The sequence below is a fragment of the Mus caroli genome, unplaced genomic scaffold (genome assembly GCF_978045245.1).
Source record: "Mus caroli unplaced genomic scaffold, Mus_caroli_1 scaffold_136, whole genome shotgun sequence".
Taxonomy (NCBI): domain Eukaryota; kingdom Metazoa; phylum Chordata; class Mammalia; order Rodentia; family Muridae; genus Mus; species Mus caroli.
The window spans coordinates 170,048-179,820 of NW_028227391.1; the positions used below are offsets into that span (position 1 = coordinate 170,048).

At 48.0% G+C, this 9,773-nt stretch overlaps 1 protein-coding gene across 1 annotated transcript; it reads left to right on the forward strand.

Annotated features, from left to right (window-relative positions):
• Window positions 1-2,048: 2,048 nt before the first annotated feature.
• LOC146999643 (uncharacterized) lies at window positions 2,049-9,534 on the forward strand. The gene is made up of 2 exons (XM_085834474.1): window positions 2,049-2,175; window positions 7,415-9,534. Exon 2 carries the CDS (start codon window positions 7,470-7,472, stop codon window positions 9,114-9,116), a length of 1,647 nt encoding a protein of 548 aa, XP_085690600.1. The 5' UTR covers window positions 2,049-2,175; window positions 7,415-7,469; the 3' UTR covers window positions 9,117-9,534.
• Window positions 9,535-9,773: the final 239 nt, after the last annotated feature.

The following is a 9,773-nucleotide window of genomic DNA, read 5'->3' on the forward strand; positions in this document are numbered from 1 at the left end:
CTCTCTCTGTAACTCTGTCTCTCTCTGTCTCTCTCTGTCTCTCTCTCTATGTCTCTCTTTGTCTCTCTCTTTCTCTATCTCTGTCTCTCTCTGTTTCTCTCTGTCTCTATCTGTCTCTCTCTCTGTCTCTCTCTGTCTCTCTCTGTCTCTCTCTGTCTCTCTCTTTCCCTCTCTCTGTCTCTCTCTGTCTCTATCTCTGTCTCTCTCTGTCTCTCTCTGTCACTCTGTCTCTCTCTGTCTCTCACTGTCTCTCTCTGTCTCTCTCTGTCTATCTGACTCTCTCTGTCTCTCTCTGTCTCTCTCTCTTTCTCTGTCTCTGTCTCTCTCTGTCTCTCTCTGTCACTCTGTCTCTCTCTGTTTCTCTCTGTCTCTATCTGTCTCTCTGTCTCTATCTGTCTCTCTCTGTCTCTCTCTGTCCCTCACTCTGTATCTCTCTGTCTCTATCTCTGTCTCTCTCTGTCTCTCTCTGTCACTCTGTCCCTCTCTGTCTCTCTCTGTCTCTCTCTCTCTCTCTCTCTCTCTCTCTGTCTCTCTCTGTCTAACTCTATCTGTCTCTGTCTCTCTCTGTCTCCATCTGTCACTCTGTCGGTCTCTCTCTGTCTCTCTCTGTCCCTTCTGTCTCTATCTCTGTATCTCTCTGTCTCTCTCTCTGTCTCTCTGTCTCTCTCTGTGTCTCTGTCTCTCTCTGTCTCTCTCTGTCTCTCTCAATGTATCTCTCTGTCTCACTATGTCTCTCTCTGTGTCTTTCTTTGTCTCTCTCTGTCTCTTTCTGTCTCTCTCTGTGTCTCTCTCTGTCTCTTTCTCTCTATCTCTGTCTCTCTCTGTCTTTCTCACTCTGTCTCTGTCTCTCTCTGTCCCTCTCTCTGTCTCTCTCTGTCTCTATCTCTGTCTCTCTCTGACTCTCTCTGTCTCTCTCTTTCTCTCTGTCTCTCTCTCTTTATCTCTCTGTCTCTCTCTGTCTCTCTCTGTCTCTCTCTCTGTGTCTCTCTCTGTCTTTCTCTGTCTCTATCTCTGTCTCTCTCTGTCTCTCTCTGTGTCTCTCTCTGTCTTTCTCTGTCTCTATCTCTATCTCTCTCTGTCTCTCTCTGTCCTTCTGACTCTTTCTGTCTCTCTCTGTCTCTCTCTCTGTGTCTCTCTGTGTCTCTCTGTCTCTCTCTATGTCTTTCATTGTCTCTCTCTGTCTCTCTCTGTCTATCTCTCTGTCTCTCTCTGTCTCTCTCTGTCTCTCTCTGTCTCTATCTCTGTCTCTCTCTGTCTCTCTCTGTCTCTCTTAATGTATCTCTCTGTCTCTATATGTCTCTCTCTGTGTCTTTCTTTGTCTATCTCTGTCTCTCTCTCTCTCTGTGTCTCACTCTGTCTCTCTCTGTCTCTCTCTCTGTCTCTCTCTCTGTCTCTCTCTCTGTCTCTCTCTGTCTCTCTCTCTAAATCTGTCTCTCTCTGTATTTCTCACTCTGTCTCTGTCTCTCTCTGTCCCTCTCTCTGTCTCTCTCTGTCTCTATCTCTGTCTCTCTCTGACTCTCTCTGTCTCTCTCTTTCTCTCTGTCTCTCTCTGTCTCTCTCTGTGTCTTTTTTTGTCTCTCTCTGTCTCTCTCTGTCTCTCTCTGTCTCTCTCTGTCTCTCTTAGTCTCTCTCTGTGTCTTTCATTGTCTCTCTCTGTCTCTCTCTGTCTTTCGGTGTCTCTCTCTCTGTCTCTCTCTGTCTCACTCTCTGTCTCTCTCTGTCTCTATCTCTGTCTCTCTCTGTCTCTCTCTGTGGGGCGCCGCTAATCTTCCGGTGCTGAGTCATTTCCTCAGCACCAACTAGTAAACACCTAGTTTGCGCCTGCGCTGGAAATCCCCGCCCCGGGCAGCTCCGCCTCAGGGATGGGGTGATCAGTGTTGAGCCAATCATGGCTTGCTACGTCCGAGGCGGGGAGAATTTCTTATAAAAGGGAGGGGCTCGGATTGCCTGGGGTCTCCGGTTGTGAAGCTTATGCTCTTCCTCTCAAGACGCATAAAGCTTGCTGCAGAAGAACCCTATCGTGTGTGGTGTCCTCATTCGCGGGCGATTCAGAGAACACTCACATCTGGTGCCGAAATCCCGGGAAAACGAAGAACAGAAGAACATCGCGAGCACCGTCGGAGATCCCTCGGTGACGGGGAGGGTCCAGAACTGCAGGAACTACGTCTCGGAAAGGTATGCCTGAATTTTACCTGACCCTTTCACACTCCCTTCAACTAACTGGGCCGTGGGAGGGATTGCCCGAGGCTTTAATTATCGTCCTCGTGGCCTTGGTTGTATGGTTCCTAGCCCTCTTCTTTTGTGAACATAGAAGGTTGTGTTAAATTGAAGTTCTTAATTGCAGTCTCCTTTAGAGTATCATGGGGGCTTCTCAATCAGTACAAACTTCATTAAAAGAACTTCTCAAAAGAAGGGACCTGAAGCTTGGGGATAGAGTTCTTCGCCGCTTTGTTGAGGAAGTTGATCGAGTAGCTCCCTGGTATGCGGTGTCAGGATCTCTGACACTGCTGTCATGGAATAAGCTAGGCAACGATCTAGAAACCTGTTCAGACCTCAGGTTGGGAGTTAAGGCCATATGGAAACTAGTTAAGAGTTGTCTTGAAGATGAGGCCTGTGAAGAGGAGCGAAAGAAAGGGCAAAAGGTTTTAGAAGCTATGCAGGAAGGTATGTCAGAATCCGAGCGTAGTGAGAGGATGGGTGTGCGCACAAAAACCGTAAAAAAGGCAAAAAAGGGAAGTGAAAAAGGACCTCCCGGGAGAAATAGAAAGGGAGAGAAGGGGAGCAGCAAGCCCGGGTTATATCCGACCCGAGAACTGGCTGCCCTCCACCTAAGAGATACCTCGGATTCTTCTGAAACCGAGGATAGTAAACTGACCTCGGAGGAAGAGGGCGAGTTAGAAGAAGAAGCAGATAGATCTAAAGGAGAAAGGTATCACCCAGATGAAGGCGGGCGACCTAAGTCAAGTAAGCCTGCGACCGGTGTCTTCTTTAAGGATAGGAGATTGTTGGCTGCCGCCATTCCCTCCGCTCCCCCACCTTATGAGGCCCGGTCATCCACAACTTCCTTTTTTCCCCAAAAGATCCTCCGCAAGCTACAATTAGCGTTTCCTGTTTATGAACAAGAAGGGGGGAGAATCTACGCTCCTGTAGACTATAGTCAGATAAAAGATCTTGCAGAATCCGTAAGAAAATATGGTCCCAATGCTAATTTTACTATTATGATTCTTGAAAGGATGGCACAAACTGCCATGACACCTAGTGATTGGCAAATGGTGGTTAAGGCCGCCTTGCCTACTATGGGACAATACATAGAATGGAAAGCCTTGTGGCATGAGGCAGCCCAGTCCCAGGCCAGGGCCAACGCAATAGCCCTTACGCAAGAGCAGCGGGATTGGACATTTGACCTTTTAACAGGCCAAGGCCCGTGGGCCGCAGATCAAATTAATTACCATTGGGGGGCGTACGCCCAGATTTCCAGCACAGCCATACGGGCCTGGAAGTCACTTAATCGCAAGGGAGAAACCACCAATCAGCTTACAAAAATTGTTCAAGGGCCCCAGGAGCCCTTTGCCGACTTCGTCGCACGCATGATGGAGGCGGCAGGAAAAATCTTTGGGGACCCAGAGGGGATAGGACCCTTTATTGAGCAACTGATTTTTGAACAAGCCACCCAGGAATGCAGGAATGCCATTGCTCCTAGAAAATCAAAAGGGTTGCAAGAATGGCTAAGAGTGTGTAGAGAGATTGGAGGTCCACTTAGCAATACTGGCCTCGCGGCCGCCATCATGTTAGCACAAAAGCATCCTCCACAAAAGAAGACCGGTGAACGGACCTGTTTTAATTGCGGTAAGCCTGGACATTTCAAAAGAGATTGCAAAGCCCCAGACAAGAAGGGGGGGGTCTTGACCCTCTGCACGAGGTGTGGTAAAGGGTACCATAGAGCAGATCAATGTCGCTCAGTGCGAGATATACAGGGAAGGCTTTTGCCTCCATTAAATGTTCCTGCTCCCAATGTGTCAAAAAACGGGTCATTGGGCCCACGGTCCCAGGGCCCTCAAAGATATGGGAACCGGTTTGTCAGAACCTCCGGGATGGGGGAAGAAGCGACCCAGGAAGACCCACAAGGGTGGACCTGCGCGCCGCCTCCGACCTCCTACTAATGCCCCAAATGAGTATCCAACCAGTACCTATAGAGCCAATGTCACCTTTGCCCCCTGGGACCATGGGCCTTATCCTCGGACGAGGATCACTCACCTTACGGGGCCTAGTGGTCCATCCTGGGGTTGTTGACCACCTACATTCCCCCGAAATACAGGTCTTATGTTCCAGCCCCAGGGGCGTGTTTTCCATCAGTGCAGGAGATAGGATAGCTCAATTGCTGCTCCTCCCCGACACCCTCTGGGAGGGCTCCCCAGGCCCCAGTCCCAAAACGATGGGGTCGTCAGGAACTGATTCAGCCTACCTTGTTGTATCCCTGAATGAAAGGCCCAAACTCTGCCTCGAAGTAAATGGAAAAAGGTTTGAAGGTATTCTTGATACCGGGGCAGACAAAAGTATTATATCCACGCACTGGTGGCCAAAAGCTTGGCCCACTACAAAATCGTCCCACTCTCTACAAGGCCTGGGATATCATTCATGCCCTGCCATAAGCTCAATGAGTTTGACTTGGAAGGCTCCTGAGGGACAAAAGGGTAAGTTTGAACCTTATGTGCTCCCGCTCCCAGTAAACCTTTGGGGGAGAGACATTATGCAACATTTGGGCCTAACCCTGTCCAATGAAAAAATTGTGTTGGGGGAAGGCTTGAACAAGGCAAAAAACATGATGCTAAAGATGGGCTACAGGACAGGCAAAGGATTAGGACGGTCAGAGCAAGGAGGAATTGAGCCTATTTCACCAGTAGGAAATATAGCCCGACAAGGACTGGGTTTTTCCTAGGGGCCATGGGGACGGTTCGGCCTATACCGTGGAAAACAGAGGACCCGGTGTGGGTCCCTCAATGGCCCCTATCCTCTGAAAAAATGGAGGCCGCAATACAATTAGTAAATGAACAACTAAAATTGGATCATATAGAACCTTCTACCTCCCCCTGGAATACTCCCATATTTGTTATTAAGAAAAGATCAGGGAAATGGAGGTTGCTCCATGACCTTAGAGCCATTAATGAACAAATGCATTTGTTTGGCCCTGTGCAAAGAGGCCTTCCTGTGCTCTCCGCCCTGCCCAGGGGTTGGAATTTGATTATAATAGATATTAAAGACTGTTTCTTTTCTATACCTCTATGTCCAATAGATAGGCCCAGATTTGCTTTCACCATACCCTCTGTTAATCACATGGAACCCGATAAAAGGTACCAATGGAAGGTTCTACCACAAGGAATGTCCAACAGCCCTACTATGTGCCAACTTTATGTGCAGGAGGCCCTTTCTCCAGTAAGGGATCAATTTCCCTCGTTAGTCATGCTCCATTATATGGACGACATCCTTCTGTGCCACAAGGACCTTGGCCTGCTTCAAAGGGCCTACCCCCTTTTACTTAAAACTTTGAGTCAATGGGGACTTCAAATAGCTGTAGAAAAGGTCCAAATTTCAAATACTGGACAGTTCCTGGGTACCATGGTGACACCAAATAACATCATACCTCAAAAATTAGAGATAAGAAGGGACCACCTCCATACCCTAAATGATTTTCAGAAATTGTTGGGGGACATTAACTGGCTTAGACCCTTTTTAAAAATCCCCACTTCGGAATTAAGATCTTTGTTCAATATCTTAGAAGGAGATTCGCACATCACGTCCCCCCGAACATTGACTCCAGCTGCTGATCTGGCCCTACAAAAGGTGGAAATAGCCCTGACACAAGCGCAGTTGCTCCGTATCGAAGAATCACAACCCTTTAGTCTGTGTGTCTTACAAACTGCCCATTTGCCAACTGCCGTTCTTTGGCAGAATGGGCCCCTGCTATGGGTTCACCCAAATGTATCCCCAGCAAAAATAATACATTGGTATCCTGAAGCCATAGCTCAGCTTGCACTCAGAGGCTATAAAGCAGCCATCACCCATTTCGGGCGTAGCCCCCACCTCTTGGTGGTGCCTTATACCTCTGTGCAAGTTCAGACCTTGGCCGCCACATCTAATGACTGGGCTATACTAGTTACAACTTTCCCTGGAAACATAGACAATCACTATCCCAAACACCCGATCCTACACTTTGCCCAGAGCCAGTCAATTGTGTTCCCGCAGGTAACGGTAAGAAACCCAATTAAGGAAGGGCTCATGGTGTATACCGATGGCTCCAAGAATGGTATAGGGGCCTTTGTGGTCAATGGCAAAATATGTTCCAAACAATATAAAGAAGCATCACCTCAAGTAATAGAGTGTCTAGTGGTTCTGGAGGTATTAAAAAACCTTCTCTGAACCCCTCAATATTGTGTCAGATTCTAGTTATGTAGTAAATGCAGTAAACTTGCTGGAGGTGGCTGGGGTAATCAAACCCTCTAGCACTTTAGCACAAATTTTTCAAGAAATACAATCAGTGTTGCTTCAAAGAAAATTCCCAGTTTTCATCACTCATATCAGGGCTCATTCAGGCCTACCTGGCCCCATGTCCCTGGGTAATGACTTGGCAGACAAAGCCACCAAATTAATAGCCACAGCCCTGTCATCCTCTGTGGAAGCTGCAAAAGGATTCCACAATCGCTTTCATGTAACGGCAGAAACGTTGCGCCGTCGCTTCTCCTTGACTAGGAAAGAAGCTCGTGACATCGTCACTAGCTGCCAAAATTGCTGTGAATTTCTGCCCCTCCCTCATGTGGGGATCAACCCCCGCGGCGTTCAGCCTTTACAAATATGGCAAATGGATGTCACACATGTCCCCTCCTTTGGCAAATTACAATATCTTCATGTGTCCGTCGATACCTGCTCTGGCATTATTTTTGCATCTCCCCATGTGGGAGAAAAGGCAACACATGCAATCCAACACTGCCTCGAGGCTTGGAGCGCTTGGGGACAACCTAAATTTATTAAAACTGATAACGGACCAGCTTATACTTCACAAAAATTTCAAAGCTTTTGTCGCCAAATGGGAGTAACGCATCTAACTGGTATCCCATATAACCCACAAGGTCAAGGCATTGTTGAGAGAGCACATCGGACCCTTAAATCTTATGTTGTTAAACAAAAAGGGGGCGCTGATGAAGCTATACCCCGTACGCCAAAGGTGTCTGTGTCATTGGCACTATTCACCCTCAATTTTTTAAATCTTGACGCACACGGCCATACTGCGGCAGAACGACATTGTTCTGAACCAACTAGACCCAAAGAATTAATAAAATGGAAAGATGTCTTAACCAACAAATGGAGAGGCCCGGATCCTATTCTAATAAGATCCAGGGGAGCTGTTTGTGTTTTCCCGCAGAACGAACAAAATCCATTCTGGGTCCCAGAAAGACTAACACGATCAATACCCCAAGATGATGAAGATCGCCCTGCTGATATTGGGAATCACCCTGCCCCTGCAAGTGACATCCAAACGGGAGGAGCTCCGATGGGGAATAATGTCGACGTTCCCGCTGCCAATGCCAGTGACACATGATGCGCAAGTATTCCCCCGCTTGTTTGTGACCGAAGATACCTTAGGTTTACCATATTTACCATGGGACCCACAAGCTGAACGGGTAATAGATAATAGAACCTTTATATTTAAAGGGAGCTTGTGTTTCATCAGCGGCAACCCATCAAATTACTGTATTGGGTTATTGTCACAGGTCTCTACACTCATTTCCAATGTATGGGCCGCTAATGGAACCCACTGGTGTGCAAATGCAACTTCAATTATAGCAGTTTGGCCTAAAAGCATTATCCAACTTGTTAAACAACCCAAATTGGCACCCTTTTGCTCTACCAAGGAAGAGACATTGTCAATCTTACCATGGTCCGGTTGCCAATCACGCAGAACAGGGACTATTGGGAATCACTTTACCTTTTCTCCCCCTCTGGCCAATGGATCATTCCATATTGCAAAACTCAATGGTCTGGATAACCCCAGGGCCACCGGCAACCCTTTTGATTTGTGGTTGCTGTGCGGCCTTAATGGCAGTTGCACAGATTTAACCCCCATAGGCTTTGTGCAAGGAGCACGTATTAGAAAGGGGGTATTGTGCTCACAGTCATTTGGCGATGAGTCCCCCTGGGCCTTCCAACAGACTAAGGATTTTGGGCCGGTGCCTGTATGCGTTTGGCCCCCTTTTTTATGGGTAGTTAGTAATTCCACCAGCTCACATGATTTTAGTCAGTTAAATTGTAGTGAGAATGCCTGTTATTATGTGATGTGCTGGAATGCTACTAAATTTCCTTTAGCTTTGATAATGCGCTTGCCCCGATTTATTCCGGTCCCGGTGGTGGCGCCCAGCTCTTTGGCCTTGTTTAGAGAAAAAAGAGATTTTGGAGTATCGGCAGTTATAGTTGGTACCTTAGCGGCAGTGGGGATCACTGCCTCGGTTACCGCCTCTGCGTTAGCTTTGAGCGGGACAATACAAACGGCCGATACCATCAACCAACTCTCGGCCTCAATCACTGTAGCCATGGATAAGGGGCATTTCGCATACTCCCAATTACAGGGGGGTCTGTTATTGGTGAACCAACGTATAGACTTGGTTCAAGAACAAATAGACATTCTTTGGCAAATTGCCCAATTGGGATGTGAAATGAAACTGCCAGGCCTCTGTATTACCTCCATACAATTTAAAAATTTTACCCGTGCTGCAAACCTTTCTAAGAATTTGTCCTTACAGCTGAGAAATAATTGGTCGATGGAATTTGATCAGACTCTCCAAGAGCTTCGGATGGCTATAGTAGAGATCAACTCCACGCGACTTGATTTTTCCCTGACTGAAGGCTTCGCGTCCTGGATTTCATCGGCCTTCTCTTATTTTAAAGAATGGGTGGGGGTGGGCTTATTCGGAATCCTCCTCTGCTTTGGACTGGCACTTAGCTTAGGGTTAATCTGCAAATTATATAAGAAAAACAATAGAGACAAAATCATGATATCCCAGGCGCTTGCTGCCCTGGAGCAGGGGCAATCTGCACAGGTATGGTTGGCGGCGCTTAAACAAAATTGATTTGCACCACTGGTCGCTGGCTGCCCACGCCTTAGCGGGTGAGCTTCAGCAGCCCTAGAGGATTGTAGAGCAATGCATCGCACAGGTGGTCCCCCCGTCCCACCTGGGGAATATGCCGTCTAGTGGGGGTTTCCTGCCCTAGTCTTCCCCTCCTCGAAAAAATGGCAGAGGGACAGGTCGGAGCAACTTCGGGTCCCACTCAAGCCTAGTTGTTGCTTGCGGACATAGTTCTTACATCTCTGAGTAAGAGGATTCGGCCAATGTTCCCGTCCTCTCATACTGGGTGTCCAGTTGGTTTTATTAGACAAAAAAGGGGGAGATGTGGGGCGCCGCTAATCTTCCGGTGCTGAGTCATTTCCTCAGCACCAACTAGTAAACACCTAGTTTGCGCCTGCGCTGGAAATCCCCGCCCCGGGCAGCTCCGCCTCAGGGATGGGGTGATCAGTGTTGAGCCAATCATGGCTTGCTACGTCCGAAGCGGGGAGAATTTCTTATAAAAGGGAGGGGCTCGGATTGCCTGGGGTCTCCGGTTGTGAAGCTTATGCTCTTCCTCTCAAGACGCATAAAGCTTGCTGCAGAAGAACCCTATCGTGTGTGGTGTCCTCATTCGCGGGCGATTCAGAGAACACTCACATCTCTCTGTCTGTCTCTGTCTGT